The sequence below is a fragment of the Vollenhovia emeryi genome, unplaced genomic scaffold, assembly GCF_000949405.1.
Source record: "Vollenhovia emeryi isolate VEMERY1.0 unplaced genomic scaffold, V.emery_V1.0 DF939366.1, whole genome shotgun sequence".
Classification (NCBI taxonomy): domain Eukaryota; kingdom Metazoa; phylum Arthropoda; class Insecta; order Hymenoptera; family Formicidae; genus Vollenhovia; species Vollenhovia emeryi.
The window spans coordinates 14,906-35,734 of record NW_011967000.1 but is presented as its reverse complement, the minus strand read 5'-3'; the positions used below and the strand labels follow the sequence as shown (position 1 = coordinate 35,734).

The following is a 20,829-nucleotide window of genomic DNA, read 5'->3' as shown; positions in this document are numbered from 1 at the left end:
AGTTAAATTACGAGGGTGAGTCAAAAATTATCTGCACTTTTCGTTCTACAATTTATTTACACAAAAATAGGGGTTCAATGTGTACACCATTTTTTAACATAGTCTCCTCCCTTGGCAATGCACTTGGTCTAGCCGTCCACAAGCTTGCGTATTCCTTCCGAGAAGAAGATTTTCGGTTGGTCGCAAAGCCACTTTTGCACCGCTTCCTGCAGCCCAGATCTTGCTCCCTCCGACTTTCATCTGTTTGGGCCGCTCAAGGATGCTTTGCGAGGTCGCCAATTTTCTACAGACGTAGACGTGCAGGAAGCGGTGCAAAAGTGGCTTTGCGACCAATCGAAAACCTTCTTCTTGGAAGGAATACGCAAGCTTGTGGACCGCTGGACCAAGTGGATTGCCAAGGGAGGAGACTATGTTGAAAAATGATATATACATTGAACCCCTATTTTTGTGTAAATAAATTGTAGAACGAAAAGTGCAGATAATTTTTGACTCACCCTCGTAAATTATTTAAGTGAATTAATATACCGTATTCTTTTCCAACTTATCCTGTGCGCCAGTTACCTACTAGTCTTAAAACACAGGTTAATCCCCGTAAGTGGAAGTGTTATCGTCAGTGAATTCACATTTATAAATTATTTTAATAATGCTACACAGTAGCATCTAATATGATAACCCCCTTCCCCCCTTAATAAAATTCTTATTGCGAAAAATATTACCCCAGCCAGGATTCGAACCTGGGACCTCCCTCAATCCGTGCGGGCGTCTTAACCAGCTCGACCACTGGGGCTGTAGGTAATATTGTCCGCAATAACATATATAAACTTCCATAACGATAACACTTCCACTTACGGGGATTAACCTGTGTTTTAAGACTAGTATGTAACTGGCGTACAGGATAAGTTGGAAAAGAATACGGTATATGAATTCACTTAAATAATTTAATTTAACTGGCTACTTACACCTATGCCCGGTCCTAAAAACGGCCTCTTTAATTTCTAATTGATTTATATCTTAAAGGACCTATGTTAAAATTGTTGATTTATTTTCTTCATAAAATAAACCAAGATATATACCCTTACATTTTTTTTTACTTTCTTAGGAGTCATCCTGAATGTTCCAACATGTTAAAAAAAGCATATCTGTATTTAAAAGTAAGGCCATTAAGGTCATTAAGGTACGTTTTAAAACAAATTGTTTAAATTTTTACTAAAAATGTAGTGATAAGTACAATCACACAAAATATAAGAAATTATTCGTGTAGTAAGTTTGTAAGGTTCTCGGATGAACCATGAAAGATTTGATATTGTGTATATTATTTTCGTATACGGCGATTAATCAAATACAATTGACAGTATACATTTCTAATGACATTTAAACTATACATAATGTATAATATATAAATTTTCAAGTCTTTTGTTTTTCATTGATAGAAAAAATAATTTTATTGATAGAGAAATATTATTGAGTGACACTTTATAGATGCGCGTAATAAACTAGAGTAAAAACTTTCAAATCTTTCTATATAGTCTTTACTAATATACGTTTTTGGTATAGATCAATATCACGTGTGTGTAAATTTAAAAGTACCGAAAAAACAACTATAACTATTTGTGTAAGATGTAGGATTGTGTATTGGGATATGTTTTCTAAAGTTCCCCGAGAAATAGAATTATATGCGTTCCTCTATAAAAAAAAGTTTCATTAAAATTTGATAATTTTATTACACGCATTTGTCGTATATTAAATTAATCATTAAAATTTTTTGTTTGGACTCCATTTTGGTATTCAGTGTCCCTTAAAACTTGTAAAAGTAACTGAACGAAATGTAAACAACATATGAGAACACGCCAAATGTAGATAGCCCAACTTGCAAATCTTCCATCTTTCTGAAAATTGTGAATCAGAAAGATAGAAGATTTGCAAGTTGGGCTACCTACAATCTTGCCTTGTGACCCACATTGGCGTGTTTTCATATGTTGTTTAGTTTTAGATAGGGGTCTTACTTGAAAGTTTATTATTCTTTGAACGAAATGTGTACCAATTCTCCAAAAAAAAGTAAAACCTGCAAGGATTAAACTTTTGTGCGCACAAAATCAATCGTCATAATATTTGACTTACATCGAAACATTACTGTGGGTTGCTCACTTGTTCTCTCAATTGTCGAAGGTCACTAAATGTAAAATAGACGCCTACGTCCGAATTTCATCGTCGAGGGACATTATATGAACGGATTTTTAAGTGTCCAAACCTAGATTCAGAAACAATTTACAATTTAACATTTTACTGACGAAACTCACAAAATTGTTCGCTTCTTATAAACGTGATGTCAACAACGAGACGTATAATTATTCTTTTATACCTACAGCACATTGATTAAGATATAGTGCAAAAAATTATTAACTATTATTTATATTTATTAGTATGTGAAATTTCCTTGAGATGACTTTTATATTAAATATATCATATATTTAAAATATTAAAATTACAATAACTTTATAAATTGGTTATGCGCGCAAATAGATTTGCTCATTGCAGATTATAGTATTAATGCATTAGCCGAAGTGTTATTGCAAAACGCGCACAGGATTGATGGATAAAAACGACTTTAATGTACTTTTCTTACATTTTTGTATATGAGAAATAAAAATTCATTTTTTTAGAAAGTGTATCTATTATGTCTTTATGAGAAGCGTTATTTTCTACATTATGTACCTGTTATCTTTGTTGCAAAGAATACAGATCATAATATTTTATCATAAAAATTTTATTATAAAGGACGAAAAAATTTTGTAAGAACTTTTCACATCTTTTTAAATACAACTTTGCAGGTCTTAATTCTTCGCGATGCTTGAGAATATATTGTTTGGTGATGGCATTCTTAAACTTGAATAAATAACGTTATTATTCTATCTTATGTATACAATTAAGCACTGAGAAAGTAAAATTTGGAAAGCGAAACGTAATTTTTTCCAGGATGCGTACACTACATCCGCTCTGCACGATTCACGAATTGCTAATTATCAAGTGAGATAATGACGATAACAAAAATTTTATAAATCATAAAAATCAATCTAGCATACAAAAAATATCATTAAAGCATAAAGTTATAACCAAATTTGAAATATTTGCAAATCAAAATATAACTGTACTTAATTTTAGTATTATTTGCCATAAAATGTACAATATCTTAAAAAATATTAAATTTTATCTAATTTTAATATTATCATATTTTGTTATATTTTGTACTGAATAAAATCAATAAAGTTCTGAACTAAGAGATAGTGAATAAGATGTCAAATTAGAATTAGATCAAATTACTATTATATGTATATCTTTATAATTGTAAGTCTGACGGAAACAGTAACTTGGACTAATTTGATTGACTTGATTGACTGAGCGCCAAGTTGTTTTAATAAACAATGATGTCATGAATCAGGATCGATATGTATCCCACAATTAAATTAGAAAAGGCGATCTTTTAATTAAATATTTATTTGTATTAAATTAATTTGCATTAAATTTTTATGGAATAAATATTAAAAATTTGTCTTATTAATATTATTTCCTTTGTTTCTTCCGATAAAATTTTATGCTCGATTGTTTCTCTCGGTCCTTTTCAGATATAAATCAAATTGAAACTTAAACGAAAGTAACGGCGCGCAGTACAGGGTGGGAAAAGACGGTATATGGATTCACTTAGTAATTTAATGGCCACCACCTATGCCAGGTCCTAAATGGCGTTTAAGTTTCAATTTGATTTATATCTGAAAAGGACCGAGTTAAAAATTAATTGTTGATTAAAATATTTATTATAGATTTTTGTAAAAGACTGGAAACAAATAATATCAAAATAATAGCAAAAAATAGGATTTTCAATAAATAAAAGGTGAAATAGTATTTTACTTTATGTACAGTATTTCCTCCAAGTGTTTAAGACTAATTGTAAGATATATGATAATGTGTGTATAATATACATATGTATTGTATGTGCGTGACTGCATGTATGTATGTATATATGTATATGTATATGATATAATAGAAATAATAAAGAAAGAGCTAATGTGAGCCAAGCGCAGATCATAAGGTGCAATGTTAATTTTTCGAATAAATATATTTAATTAAGAAACTTAATTAAAGTTTCTTCATACGTTTCGGTCCTTTTTATGGACTACTTTCAGTAACTATGGTCACAAAAAGAAACGGTCATGTTTATAAAATTGCTACAAAAATTGTCAAAAAAAGTAATGTTTACAATACATACAGTCATAAAATATATCCTATATTCTTGGTCATCAATTATCCAAAAAGTTGTCCAATGTCTTAAAACTCAATAAGCTCTCTCGCATATCGGGTACTATAGTCTCATACTAGTTCCAGTCGTGATTAAAATATTTGAACTAGTATACATTCAATAAAAGATAAAGATGCTAATAAATAAATAATTAAATTGATTGGTTAAATTATGTAAAAGAAATTTGAATAAGTCTGACGTAATATAAAAGGAGTAGGCATCACCAGAGGCTCACCGAAAGACATGCGGAAGGCAAGAGAAGGTAATAAGTTTATTTATTAAAAAACATAACATTGCATCTTATCATCAGCACTTGACTCGCATTAATCCTTTCTTTCTCATATTTGTTTTATCTTATCGGAACTTTCTTTTATATATATATGTATGTTATATGTACGAGTATATATGTACATATATGTATGTTTTTACTTTTTACCCAAACGACTTGGAACTCCGCGTGCAGCTGTGTGTGCAGCAAAGTGGACTAGCTAGTTGCCTGCCGTTAGCAAGTATGTACGTAACGCAATATACGACTGTGCCACTTCCTATTGTTTGTAACGGTATGGCTGTATCTACCATTACGTGTTCCATGACATTCGCTTTGATCTATAGTAAATTTTGATCACGTTTAATTATGCAAATATTTTTCGAATATTCTATATTATTATGTATCTTATTAATGTATAGTTGCTTTTTTTATATCAAGATCAAAATTTATTAAAAGTGTCTAATTTAAATAAGAACTAGCACTTTTAATATTTGTGCAATAATGTATACATATATGTAATTATGTAACCATATAATTGTGTATCTCAGAAACTATAAAATCGATAATTAAGTTATAAAATAAAACGAATAAAGACTTAGTTGTCTCGCCAGTAAATAATTAACCAATAAATTAGCAGAAAGCTGACCACCGATAAATTACTCTCATGTTTTCTTTATGTCATTACAGTGCTCTTTAACTCGTGTTTCGAGATGTCTCTTAGTTGGTCCTATGTAGAACGCGTCACAATTATTACAATTAATCTTATATACAACTTCGGTTCTCTTGTCTGTAGACAGAGCGTCTTTGCCTTTCTTTATAATTCGGTTAAGCTTATTGGGTATCGTATGGAGAATCCTGAGATCACACTTACTAAGAATACGATGTACGCCACTGATGTTTTTAATGTATGGGAGTGGCATGCAGTTATGTATATTAAAGTTGAGTTTGGGAGGATGCTCAACAGTATTCAACAGAGTGTTACGGTGTTTTAACTCTTTCCGACGTTTATCAATGTGTTTATTAATGATGTCGATCGGAAAGCAATTATTTCTAAAAATATCTTTAACAATCTCAATGTTAGACTCATGGAACTGAGCATCAGATAATAAAATTGCTCTGTTAACTAGACTAATTATAACGTTTAGTTTATATTTTTGTGGATGGTTGGACAAAAAGTTAACGTATCTACCCGAAAAAGCCGGTTTCCTATATTAATTAGTTATTAATTCGTTATTATTTTTAGTCACTGAAGTGTCCAAGAAGGACATCGATCCATTACGTTCTAATAGGAGTAAACAAGAGGATGGTAATTATTAAAGACATTCAATCCTATGGCAGTCCTGTGGGATCTTCACTTTCACCAATTTTAGCTGATATTGTTATGGAGGATCTTGAGACCCATTACCTACAACAATTAGAATTTGAAATTTCGACATATTACAGATACGTTGATGATATCTTCGCGATTGTTCCTGATGATATAGTTCATCACATTTTGAATGTCTTTAAATTTACCATCTAGACTACCACCCACCATCAATTTGGAGATATAATTTTACAGGTACATAATACTATTTAAATGTTTGAGTATGTTGAGTAAATTTAAATTTTTGAGTAATTCAAACTTAAATTATTTAGTTTAATTTCCGTTTTTTTTATTTTGACATGAAAATCTAACAGATGACCTTCCTCTGAGTGCACACCTCAGATATGGTTTAAGTTATATCTTTGCGAAATGAAGCTTCTCTCCCCACAAGATAAGTAGAACCATAGACTTCTATACCTAGACTGCTAACTGCTCAAATTCAAGTGAGTCCAATTCTTACCTACAAATGTAGCGCATACGTCACGAAAGGTTCCGATAATTGCACATGCATGCGCGCACACACATGTGCCCCAACATGTACCATCTGTACATACGTTCCATCGGTACCTCTTGCCACTTACGTGCAATATTCTGGGTTCAGATTTTCCATAAGCTTACCTAAGGAGTTAGCAGTTGAGGTACAGAAGTTGAGGTACAGAAGTCTGTGGGTGGAACAGGCTGTCTCCATGCATATACTTCCACTATTGTACTGTTTCACATGGGTTTGCAATTTTCTAGGCGAAGCAAGTTGCATCCCACACTGACCCCTGTTTTCGGGACAAAACTACTTCGACCGTTATACGGTACATGAATTTATGACTTTCCATGCAAAGCGTGATCCACCCCACACCGACCCATGTTTTCAAGGCCAAGCTACTTCCACCATTGTACGGTTTCACATGGGTTTGCAACTTTCCGTGAAGCAAGTTCCACACCACACCGACCTCTGCTTTCGGGACGAAAGATTGTGCACATACGAGGGTGTATACACTCATCGGCGGAAATGCCGTCCGTGTCCGTGAGACTTGCACACAACGTCGGGTTTCGCACACACTCCCGCCTGTAGATAAGGTACCGAAAATGGGGATTGCTGCCATTGACTTATATTACTAGACTGCGCCATCCCTATAGCTCGAGGTTTAGCTCTTCCTCTCTTTCTATATCTTACGACCGACGCCTCCTACGAATGACGCAGTCTAGTATATAAGTCTATGATTGCTGCTCAAGCGGTAGGAGCGCGTCCGAGCTGCGGGGACTGGGGGGACACAAACATAGCAACGGTAGTGAGGAAATGTGGTGGGAGTCGTTGAGATCTACCATCCTCCTCGCGAGCCGTGTAAGCGAGAGAAGCCGCATTATACCATAAACCGGCAGAAATGCCGGTCCTATCCATGTGACCCGCACACATCGATCAAGACCACGCGCACACTCTCCCCTGTAGGCGAGCTATATGCTGTTAGCTATATGCTCTGTTCGTAAAGGAATTTATCTTATTTTCCGCAATAACACACATATCAATAATATTATATATTAAACATATCATATGTTGAATATACAGGGTGTCGGATTCGTTTTGGACCATTCCAAAGATTATAGTAGATTGGGTCAAACTGAGAAGAAAAGTTATATACCATTTTACAAAATCCGTAATTATTATCGCGTAATTAAGAAAAACGCCTGAGCCAATAAGTGCACGGAGGAGCGGAAGGCCGGACTCGGCAGACATGCAAAATGGTGTATTTGTTGACATGTCTCAAGATCCGGGCGCGCTCCTACCGCTTCAGTAGCAATCCCCACTTTCGGTACCTCACCTACAGGCGGGAGTGTATACGAGATCCGACGTTGTGTACGAGTCTCACGGACACAGACGGCATTTCCGCCGATGAACAGTACCGGCGTTAGGGCGGGACGCGGTTGGGCGGTCGCCCAGGGCGCCAAATCTGTAGGGGCGCCGCTGCCTGGTTTCACCTAGTTTGAGAGTGAGAGAGATTCCCCAAAATATAAAAACAAAATGGGGTTCGTCGTTCGATATTATTATCCTGTCTTTTCTTTCGCAAGAATTTCGAGCCCTTGAATTTGAATGGACGCCACGATAATCTTGCTCAGAGCGCCAATGTTGCTAAAACCGACACTGCCGGTGAGTGTACATACATGTACATACAATATGTATGCGTGTGTGTGCGTGTGGTGTGCGTATGCGTGTGCATACATACGTGCATGTATATTATATTATTTTTAGTACACAGTCATACAAATTTCTACCTTTCTATTATACCTGATATACTCGTATGAGCACAATTTGTATTTTTAGTATCTTTCTAGCTAGCATTATTACTATATATTTTTCTGCTATACGTGGAATAAAAATTGTATACACAAGTGAAATAACTTTCATTCTACACTATTGGAATATAAATAGAAATTAATGCGAAACATTCAAGATAATGAATTAAAAGACTCAAAATAATGTTAAGATATTAAATTGTTTGATAGATAATTGACTATTTTGATTTCCGACTTGAAAGATTTGACTATAAAGTACAGACTATAATATAGAAAGATGAGTAGGATACTGAGAGTCAAAACTTACCCTATCTTGTATTTTAATATTTTCCTGGCCCCTTTTTAAATTCGGGGCCCGAAGGACCTTGCTCGTGAGTGGTGGTTCCATTATAACAGCAAATCCTGTTCTTTCATTAGGTTGTCATTTTTGCAAGAATGTTCCGATCTCATTTCAGTCCCTGCAACAATTATGTTTTTTTTAATTAATGTTTCACGTTTAATATAACTTTTGTAAAGAGCTGCAATAAATAAATAAAAATGCCCCTCCTGACTAAATTAGATTCATAAACATAAATTATCTCGCATTATTTTTTACTGAACATTAATAGATATATTGACCATTATTAAACAGGAATGCCAACATAGGCATAATTATATAAGATGCACGGAGGAATTAGTACTCTTTATATGCTAATTTATTGCTCTAATCCTGATTTTATTGATCCTCTGTATATCTCACATGATTATGCTCATGTTGACATTCTAACTAAATAGACATCATATATTGTATTTATACATGTATATGTAGATGTCTATTTCAGTCTAATGTAACAATATATACTTTGTGTATTTTTAAAAGATAAGTTAATCAAAATGTCATGGATTGGTTGGCAACGATGGGATTCGCTGTTCTAACAAATCAGCATGACAAATCAATATTTCGGAACTTCCTCAGATTCTTCAGGAATCAAATTTCTAGATGGTACTGATAAGCCCATACATGGCAAGTTGTTGAGCGAAAGTAAGAGTAAATGTGTGCCTAGATCGTGGGAGATCGTGACCTACGCAAATTCCGCAGTAAACTGCAGTACTTTCAAAGAAGTAGAATAGCGATCTATTGTGCCAAAATTAACAAAAAACAATGATGCATGAAGTATAAATAATGATAAATTAATTTTTCCAAGATTTTTTAATTATCAATGGTATCAACTAGGAGGGCATTCTAAATATTGACAAGTCGATATTAAAAAACTGAACCGCGCTTAAATTACAAAATTAATGTTGGAAAAATTATTTGTGGGAATAAATGATCTCCGTGTACTTTGAGGAAAGTAGTATAGTTTGATTTCGCGGGTCGGAGCCTCTGTATTGATAGTAACTTTTTCATTTGTTCATCTACTTCCTCTTCCTTCTCCTTCTTCGTCCGTTCGAGGCTCGATCACACGACCATGCGCATCGCATATTGTAAATCCTCAAAACTGTGTATTATTTACGTAATACCGGTATTCAAACATTATTGGACATTAAATATGTATTACGTATCTAAACAGTATTTTACTCTGCCCAAAAACCCATTACTGTTTAACTGTTTTTCTTGAAAGTAACTTTCATGAAATAAAACAATAATATCTTTTTCTTTTTAGACAAAAATTGGAGAATCTAAACAAAAATATTTAAAAATATATAATGGTAAAATTCTGTCTGTATGTTCTTTAAACAATTCAATACCCATGGACTGATCTGGACGATATTTGACAAAGTTATTCTACAAAATTCTGGGAAAAATATAGATTATATCTTTAGGGCTGGAGATTCACCGTTCGCCTGCTGTAATTATAAGATAGGGAAAGACAATTCACGTACTCTGAAATCAATAAATTGAAATATCTAAACCCAAGCTAGGATCTTGACCAATTTTTTCCAAATTTTATTTTTGAAAATTTGACTTGCCATTAATTATATATTTGGAGAATGATTTGACTTTCTCAAAAATTCTCTCTCAAATTTTGAACACGACTTTTACCCGAAAAGTAATGATTTCGTACTCAAAATAGTATCGTATGACATTAAAAATATACCCTTTGAAGTAAAAGCAAGCAAAAAGTAAAAGCTGATGTGCTAAATGCTGACATAATCTGCACAATTGAAGGACTTTTGATGTCGCTGACCTTTCTTCATAACAGCATCAATGACAATCATCAATCCATAGCGACCCATTTATCAAATGATCCATAACAAACGTATTCTATTTGGTTAGTAAGCAGAATTTGCGCACAACACTTATGTGATTCACTAGATCAAGTGTATAATTACTATATGATTATTATTTTCTCTATGAGAACATTAAGTGTAATGCATTTCGAAAAGATTAAATGTTATATCCGATTGAATGATCAATGTTCATATATTATAAATATGCATCACGAACACATTCGTCACTATACATTAAATTGTTACATGCTTATTGTTAGACAAAGAAAAATTAAAAAAGATTTTACTTTTAAAAATATTTAATTAATAATACATCTTATTTTTCTCATAATATTCACTAAGTGAATATCAAATTTGTACAGGTATACATATATATATTATATATGTATATATATATTATAGAATTTTGTCAAAATGACGGATGACAAAACAAGAGCATGCAAAATTAAAAAATAATGGTCCGAGTTTGCAACGGCACCGGGCATGAATCAAATGTCGCAAGTCAATGGTATAAAAAGCATATGATAGTACACAGTTTCCTCTTTAAAATGCTTTTTTATTCATCTCGATACGATGATTGTTCCCCGAGATATTCGCATTCGAATATGAAGGCAGCTTTTTACTTTAAATGTGAATAACTTTGCGAAAAATCATCGTATCGCGATCATTAAAAATGCATTTTAAAGAGAAAACTCTGTACTATCATATACTTTCTATATCATTGACTTGCGACATTTGACTTACGCCATGCGCCGTGACAAACTCAAACCATTATTTCTCAATTTTACATACCTTTGTTTTGTCATCCGTCATTTTCAATAAATTTATCCTGTAACATTGAAATGCATCGCTTCTCAAAGTAGAAATTCCAAGATTTATTTTTATATTTTATAGACCTTTATATTTTTATTATTTACCAAGTTATCGTCGTTTGAAATTTGTTGATTTTTCTCTAAATTAGGGGATTTTTCTAAATTAGGTATATAGGGGAAACGTGTACGAAATAATCCCTCGATGTAAAACGATCTCCGATTTTAACGAAAACAATAGCGCCTTCTCACAGAAACATTAAGTGACTTCTTCGTAGGAATTAAAATGCCAATCAAATGGAACAGTGGATCGCGTCAATGTACCATTAAGTTTTTAAAGAAAAAAGTATAAAGTTTGCCAGTCTGATGTAAGGTGAGAGTAAATTTGAATACACGGTATGATATAGTCATGAATGATTATTATATTTTGTCATTACTACTATACTTCAGTACTAATTAAGTTTATATTTTTATAGTGATTTGATTGCTGGCTTAATTTTAGGTTAGATTCAAATATAAAAATGACAAAATGTTATTTGGCACAAAATAATGTCTCCATGCGTGTACAAAAAAATCCCAGGATCATTTTACTCTAATCTTTTTGTTATTCGTTCTAGAAACAAAACAAAAAATAAACAAGAAAAACAAAGACTACGAGAAATAAAAAAGTTAAAAAATTTATGAAAAAAACAAAGGAAAAGGAAAACGATTAAAAATTAACAAAAAAAACTAGGAAGACACTTCTCTCGTGGAAAGAGACGAATTTAAAGATGAATCTTTAGTGGAGGAAAGTGATACAAAATAATACATATTTTGTAACTGTAGTTTTTGGAGAGATACAAAAGGAAAAAGTTGAATAAGATGTTGCATTTGTTTGCATTGGTGTCACGAGCAATGCGCAGGAATAGACAAAAACAATACTGGTGATTATTCTTGTGACATTTGATATTTGTAATTCTATTGATAAGTTTATCGTATCATGATTTTATAAATTTTTATAATTGTTATTTTCTTTCGCAGCGGAAGTTCGGGGGGTAATGGTGGTAAGAGTGAGATGGCGTTGCGTGTGTATGACTGCGTGAGGCGCGAAGCATAAACATGTGATTTGTATCTCCCACATTTTCTCGACATTTGTAGTTTAATCTAATGTCCAAAATTTTTTATTTAATTTTATGCCTGATTTTTGTGTCCTTTATTCGATCCTTAATACACTGGAGGTAAAATAATCTCCAGGAAACGTTTTATATACTCCTGATACCAAATAATCTCTATACAATTTTGGTACAAAAACAAATAGCTATACATCTATCAGTATTTATTCAAACCTCCGTTCGATTAGTTGTAGTTAAATAACCACTCAAAAACACATTATTTCATACTATTAATTGATTTCTCCCAGAAGGGGATCATTTTATATACAGTTCCCTACAAGAGGATAGCATGTATTTTTACACGCGTGCTACTATTACTAAGGTTGACCAAAGAAGCTTTAGAGCTAACGATTTATGGAGTGAAACTCTTAGATATTTTAGAAAAGTGATCACCCGTCTTACTGGTATTTTCACTCATGCAAGACTAAATAGAATGTCAGAGCATTTCTTAAGACTCAAACTTTCGTAATTATAATTTTTTCATATCTCTAAAAAAGCTACGGGAGAATGATCACTGTTTTTTTTAAATTAACGAAATATAATACAAATTATATCTTCATAGACACAGTATTCTAAAAGAAAAATTACCTACCCAAGACAAGCAACATCAACTTAAAAATGTAAGAGAAAATTAAATAAAAAATCTCAAATAATCGTATAGAAAGTTGCAAAAAATGCCTAGAAAGACCTGGAAATGTTTCCATATCTCACGCGGCCATTTACTTCACTCCCTAGTTATCCGGTTGCGCAAAAATCATTTGCATAACAATGACGTGCGACTGCGTGCCGAACGGTTGTAACCGTACGGTGAAACATGAAAGAAGAAAAACGTGATTGTGAGATGAATAACCCATCGTTAAAATGGATCCTATTGTTCCTTGCTTCATTATGATACACTGGAATATCAGCACTCGCATGACAAGTTTCTATTTATCTCGTTATATAAAATTAATATCCGTTAGCTGAGTTATTTTCAAATTTACACCAAATTTAATTGATAGCAATAATAAATCTACGCAGCAAAGAAATTAAATATCAAAGTAAATAAAGAACTAAAGACAATTATTTTTTATTTAAAATGTTTGGTGGATGAGATAATAATGTCAACTCAACTGCAAATCTGGAAAAATCTTACGCATCTATGTTTGCAATAACAGTGTCAGACTTGCACTATTCTATTTGTAGTTAATAAGCGTGGAGATATGATACGCTATGTAGATTAATATCGAACAATACTGTATTACTATAAACGAAACCAGCTGAAATTCACAGAAAAATAGTACTATAATATTATAAAAGACAACTGTATAAGAAACTTATAAAGAAAAGTGAATTTGATAAAGTAACTTTTAAAGCATTGTTGTATTTTTAGTTATTAAGCAGTTATTAATTTCACGCAATTAATTAAAAACATTTTTTCGGGACAAAATAATTAAGGAAAGTATATATCAACTGATGTATCGTTTTGCAGAAGCTGCTTAATTATTGAGAGTTACGATTTCAATTTTTTTACCTCCACTAAGCTAGAAGGACCAAATCAGCAGAAAACACTTAGATCTATCGGATTATTTAGTACTCATTTTGTACTAATTTGTACCACTCACAATAATTTTGTACCTCGTGCCGTTTCGAAAAAATCCATGGCGCTGCTACCTTAATATTAAGCTAGCAGGACCACAAAAAAGCAAAAAAAAGAAACCAAAGACAGAAAAACAAAGAACTGAATTTGTACTAATTTGTACTAATTTGTACTAATTTGTACCATAAAAAGAAAATTAATATATTTATCCATTTTGCTAAAACAACCCCTATTGAACTCAGCCCTATTAAGATCCAGAGTAAAGTGCCCTTTTCCACGAACAGAATCAATCGCTGCCCATAGATTCGATTAGGGATCATCTGTACCGCGAAAATATAAAGTTGCAGATTTTGTACCTTCGTTGTTCGTTCAAAAACTACCCCCGACTCCTGATAGCTTCAAAAGTAAACATGACTTTTTTTATTAGGAACTAGCACGCAGTGCGCGCTGACGCGTGCGTCTCCACTGCTTTTCTTACTTATTTCTTGATTACAATTTTATATATAATTCAACAATTTATATAAATTAATATAAAACTTCCGTCACGTCATTACTTACGCGAATGCGACACACTTCGGCCAGCGAGACTCGCAAAGGTCAATCGGCATCGTGGAAAAGCGGCAACAATACGAGTACGACCGAGAATGCACTTCGGGTGTTTCATGCCTTTTTTTATAGAGGACTAGAAACGATAAAACGCGCGCTTCGCGCGCGCAGTTTGTGCTCAAGCATTGTATATTTTTAAGAATTTGTATACACGTGAAGAAGTAATTGTATGCGCAACGTCAAGTTAAAATAAAAAGTAATTTGTCACTCACTGATACGGTTCGCAACAGCAAAGTTTACATCGCTAACTATACATATATGTTAAACTGTAACAATACAAAAATGTATACGATTATTATAGACTAATTATGCAAAATCGAAACTATAGTATTAAATATACTTTATATTTTATATTTAAAAAAATGGGTATTTATTAAAACAATTATAATATATAGAATACTGAAAGTCTTCCTTTTAAATATGAACTCACAAAATTTTATACGTATGGTTTTGTCTCTAACACTTATTCGAATCCACGTTCGAATCATTTGAATAAATAAAATAAAAGCATAGAACAGATTTTGCACAATTAGCAAATAACAAAAATGTAAGACACTTAACTTACGATTTCTCTGCCGTTGCCCGATGCCGCCTAGGCCTACTCCTCCTCTCAGATTTTCTTGTTGCACTTACACTCACTCGATCGCGCGAAATTTCGAACACTCCCGTACGCGATGTAAAATACCGTGAAATGCAGTAAGCGACGTTCTTTACTTCCTGCCCGTTCGAGTTGCAAAGAACGACAGAGCGAATTACAGCGCGAACGCCGAAGTCGCACAAATATCTCTCTCTTCCCGAAAATGGAACAGATTACACGAAATCGATAGATAGTTAAAAGCGCGGTGCGTAAACGAGATGTAACCGCGACAACGAACCACGGTTTACTTTCATATTTTAGATGAGTTAGTCTCGTAAAATATCCATTGTACACGTTAATAAAGAGCCGTCGCCTCAACGCGCAATTCGTTTCTCATTACAAATTCTAGAAACTTAATAATTAATCTAGTAGCGTTACTTGTCACTGATAAAGGAGTCCAAATCAATAGCGTTTTATCCTTACATTCTTCACGATCGAGTCTTGGAAACCGACAACGCAAAAACAATACCACGCACGGAGCGACTCTTGTTGCTGCCTGCCGGCTCGACGTTCGGCGAGCGAGTGAGAGCGCGGCGACCTTCAGGTACAATGATGGTACGCAAAAACATTGTACGTCACCGCGCCGAGTGAAAAACAACAAAAAAACGTTGAGAATTCGTTGGCCCATGTACGTAATGGAAAATTCCGTACTTATCACTCGCTCGCCGAACGTCGAGCCGGCAGGCAGCAGCGGAGTTGTCCCGTGCGTGATATTATTTTTACATTACCGGTTTCCAAGACTCGATCGCGAAGAATGTAGGGATAAAACGCTATTGATTTGTACACCTTTATCAGTGACAAGTAACGTTACTCGATTAATTATTAAGATTCTAAAACTTGTAATGAGAAACGAATTGCATGTTGAAGCAACGGCTCTTTATCAACGTGTATATAGATATTTCACGAGACCAACTCATCTAAAACATGAATGTAAACCGTGGTACTTTGTCGCGGTTACATCTCGTTTACGCACCGCGCTTTTAACTATCTATCGATTTCGTGTAATCTATTCTATTTTCGGGGAGAGAAATTTGTGCGACTTCGGCGTTCACGACGTAATTCGCTCTGTCGTTCTTCGCAATTCGAACGGGCAGGAAGTAAAGAACGCCGCTTACTGCTTTCACGGTATTTTACATCGCGTACGGGAGTGTCCGAAATTTCGCGCGATCGATTTTAGCGAGTGAGTGCTGTGAGTGTAAGTGCAACAAGAAAATCTGAGAGGAGGAGCAGGCCTAGGCGGCATCGGGCAACGGCAGAGAAATCGTAAGGTAAAGGTCTTACATTTTTGTTATTTGCTATTTGTGCAAAATGAATCATCTGTTCTGTGCTTTTATTTTATTTATTCAAATGATTCCAACGAGCATTCGAATAAGTGTTAGAGACAAAACCATACGTATAAAATTTTGTGAGTTCATATTTAAAAGGAAGACTTTCAGTATTCTATATAATTGTTTTAATAAATACCCATTTTTTTAAATATAAAATATAAAGTATATTTAATACAATAGTTTCGATTTTGCATAATTAGTCTATAATAATCGTATACATTTTTGTATTGTTACAGTTTAACATATATAGTTAGCGATGTACAACTTTGCTGTTGCGACTCGTATCAGTAAGTGACATATGACTTTTTATTTTAAAGTGACGTTGCGCATATAATTACCTCTCTCTGTCTCTGTCTCTGTCTCTCCCTCTCCCTCTCCCTCTCCCTCTCTCTCTCTCTCTCTCTCTCTCTCTCTTCGCGTGTGTACAAATTCTTAAAAATACACAATGCTTGACCACAAACAGCGCGCGCGAAGCGCGCGTTCTGTCATGTCTAGTATTTCTAAATTGTAAACCTTCATTTACTCTGAACCTAAAAGAGAAGTGAAGCTCATCGTGCTTCAAGAAAATCAATCGGCATCGCGGAGAAGGGCCTTAACTGTTCGATATTAACGACGTTCGCGCTGGTAACATCTCTTTTTTAGCAAAGGACAAGCGCGTGCTTCGCGCGCGCCATTTGCTCTCTCTAAAAATTCGCATGGTTTGACAGCTGCAAATAACACGACTGAAGTATGTCGTATCGCACAAGCGAGACAGTCAATCAGCATCGCGGAAAAGCGACAACAATACTTCGAGATATGCGACTAATCGACTTATATGTATGCCTTTTTTAGAAGTGGAGTGGAAAGTGGACTAGCATGCAGTGCGCGTTGATGCGCGCGCTTCCACTGCTTTTCTTATTTATTTCTTGATTACAATTTGATATATAATTCAACAATTTATATAAATTAATATAAAACTTCCGTCACGTCATTACGCGAATGCGACACACCTCGGCCGGCGAGACTCGCAAAGGCCAATCAGTATCGCGGAAAAGCGGCAACAATACAAGCACGACCTAGAACGCACTTCGGGCGTTTTATGAGGTACTGTTTTTATAGAGGAAGGATTAATAAAAAACGCAAACAAATTATAAATATGTTCTATTGCAAACTCATTGATTCATGAATGATCAAGGCTAAATATTTCGATACCATCTACCTAACATACCAGTAGAGGAGCGATATAAGATTATTCAATTATTATAGCTGCTAGGCACGAATTTGAATGAATTACGAATAGATAATAATAGATATGAGCGCACATTGAATTGTAAGTTGCATTGTCGCTTTACGTTATATTGCGAAGCAGTATAGAAATCTCTTTCTAGTGACAAATCCTCGTGGAGATTATAAAACTTCCAAATTACGTTATCAGTATAAAAACTTACGGTAAATATGCAGAAAAGATCCCACCTCACAGATTTCGTTGCTACTGAGGTATGTTGTAAGGGAGAATTTTCTGAGTAATTCCCCGCAAGAATCAAGTGGGGGACGGCATTGGTTTAGAAGATATAACAAATTGAAAACTAAAATTTTAATACTTTTTCTCAGTAATTTTTATTAAAATGATAAAGAAAAATATTAAATTATAGAGAAGGTGGATAATGTTTTGCCCTTGTCAAAAAATGCGCGCGTGCGTCTTCTCACGGCGCAGACTGACCGAGCAAGCGAGATCCACTCTATATCTCACATACAGGGTGAGGAAAAAGTACCGGACCGGTGAAATATCTCGAAAAATATGGAAGATACGGAAAAGTCTTTCAGACAAAAGTTGTACGGTTTAAAAAGGGCTATATAATGGTAAAATAAATTTTCGAAAAAAATAAATTTTTTATGGTTACATGGAGGTCGCCGTCATTTTTTAAAATGAAACTCCCTATTGTTTATTATACTATCTTATTCTACTCATTAATATAAACAACTTTTGTCTGAAACATTTTTTTATTTGCCTAATACTTTTTGAGGTAGTCAAGAGAAAATTTATAACTTTTTCAATGTTTAGTTTGTAATATCTCGATAACTGTTCGTCGGAGGGAAAAGTAGTACAGGACTTTTTTACTTGATTTAGTCTCAGAAATATGCTGTTGCAATGGTGTTTCAATTATTGAAAAATTTTGTGTATGTAAATTTTATGTGTTAAATACACAAAAATTTTCAATAATTGAACTTCGTTAAATATAACCATACCCAAACCATGTCTAAGGTGTGGAGTAAATCTTGCTTCACATGGAAAGTTGTAAACCCATGTGGAACCGTACAACGCGTGGAATTAGTTTTGCCATCCCCCCGCGCCCTCGCTCTTTCCTTACCTGCTTTCAATACTGAAGGGGTGCTTTCCAATTATTTTACACTTTTTAACACAAACGTACACAAGAAGACACAAAGTGTCGCGATGTGCACGACTCAATTGGAACAAAATATACCACAAAGAGTACACAAAGTAGTATAGTATCCATGCTTGGTATTTTTAATCCATGGTGGTGATCGAAACTGCGTCACCTAATGTTGATTCAAAATATTTATTACCTCAATAATACTCTGAATATTGCCGTTGTTCATTGTTGAGTAAAAAGAAAAAAATGTGTGCCGTACTTGCGTTTTTTCCTCCTCCCACTTCGGTATTACTTATGCGCCAGAATGATATCAAACGTAACCTCACTTCTTTTTTTCCCTTTTATATAGTAAACCGTCGTAGCGAAGGAATATGCCGACCACTTGTAGCCGCCGTACTTAGTAACTATTATTTGTCACTAGAAAACACAAGTTTACACAGCCGACTAGTAGCCCTCAGGCTGAGTACGAATGTGTAGAGGTGTGTCGACATTTGTGACAATTGGAACGCCATTTGTATCGCCGTGTGCACGAAAGTGTCTAGGGATATTGCAATTGGAAAGCACCCAAAGTAAACGAAAGTATATAATGTATATAGGATGTCAGAAAATTATATTTTATTCGTTAAACATTTTTTTGTTTATAACTTTTTAACAAAGAACGGCTGACGGCTAAAACTTCTTGAAAATCCCTCGTAGTCATGATCTTGACAACATATATCAAGATCAAGTTCATTTGATTGACCTTATCTAAATATTTACCAAAAAAACGTATTAAAAATTTCAGTTTTCAATTTGTTATATCTCCTAAACCAATGCCGTCCCCCACTTGATTCCTGCGGGGAATTATTCAGAAAACTCTCCCCTACAACATACCTGAGTGGCAACAAAATCAGTGAGATGGGACGTTTTCTGCATATTTACCAAACTTATAATTAGTGTTTTAGTAATTTTAGAACACAAATGAATTCACTGACGATAGTGATCCCACCTAGGGGAAAATCTGTGTTATATGTCTGATAATAACGGCGCGCAGTACACGGTAGGAAAATACGGTATATGGATTCACTTAGTAATATAATGGCCACTACCTTGACAAGGTCATAAAAATGGCGTTCAAGTTTCAATTTGATTTATATCTGAAAAGGACCGAGTTAAATATTAATTATTGTTTACAATTAGTGTTTCATTTTATAAAAATAAAACTTTATAATACAACTTACTTTTACTTTGTATTTCTTTGTGCTGCCTGTGTTTCGTTTTTTGATTACTTCAACCAAAAAAAAGAAAATTAGAAATCATATTACAAATTTTTTTTTATATAAAGTTGGGTATTAATATCAGTCCTGTATCGCCTCTTTCCAGAGCACTAAAGGTATCTGATCATAAATATCTCTGGCCTTCAATGTTGTCAGCTGTTGCATAAGAACACACAGTCTATCTATCTTAGTCTAAGAACGGACTTTATCAGTAGTAATCTTGATAACGAGCATTAGGTTATAACCTTTACTCATTTTCTTTATTATAGAAGAAAGAATAGTTACTAATAAAATTAATATTCTAAAAAATCACAATAAAATATACTTATTAAGAGTGCTATAGTATTTAAACATTTTTCTAACTTACACTATGTTAAGCTGCATTTGCATTTAAAATAAGATAGATATATGTGAAAGAAATGGAAGAAGGGGAATGACAGGGCAGCTGGGAAAGTACAAAAGAAAATGGCAGGAGAAAAGGGGAACAGAGGGAAGAGAGAGTTGTATGAGCGAATGAGTGAAACAAAGAAAGGGGTAGAAAGAAGAGAAGAAAGAGTGAAAAGAGACAGGAAAAAATTAAGAGAAGAAAAGGAAAAGAAATCCAAAAAAAGAGGGTGTGGATAAGAAAATAAGAGGGAGAGAAAGGGAGAGAGGAGGCAGAGAGAGAGAGAG

The 20,829-nt window shown here is 34.0% G+C and overlaps 1 protein-coding gene across 4 annotated transcripts in view; it reads right to left on the bottom strand.

Moving 5' to 3' along the window:
- LOC105558201 (mitogen-activated protein kinase-binding protein 1) overlaps positions 1-20,829 on the bottom strand; it is an 83,989-nt gene that overhangs the window by 54,336 nt on the left and 8,824 nt on the right. For 3 of the 4 annotated variants that reach the window (XM_012005766.1, XM_012005778.1, XM_012005779.1), the window contains exon 2: positions 8,516-8,666. In XM_012005766.1, the coding sequence (XP_011861156.1) occupies positions 8,516-8,596 (81 nt within the window). In that variant the 5' untranslated portion in view covers positions 8,597-8,666. Of the gene's footprint in view, positions 1-8,515; positions 8,667-20,121; positions 20,420-20,829 lie in introns of those variants that run through there. The other variant, XM_012005767.1, reaches the window with a different exon arrangement.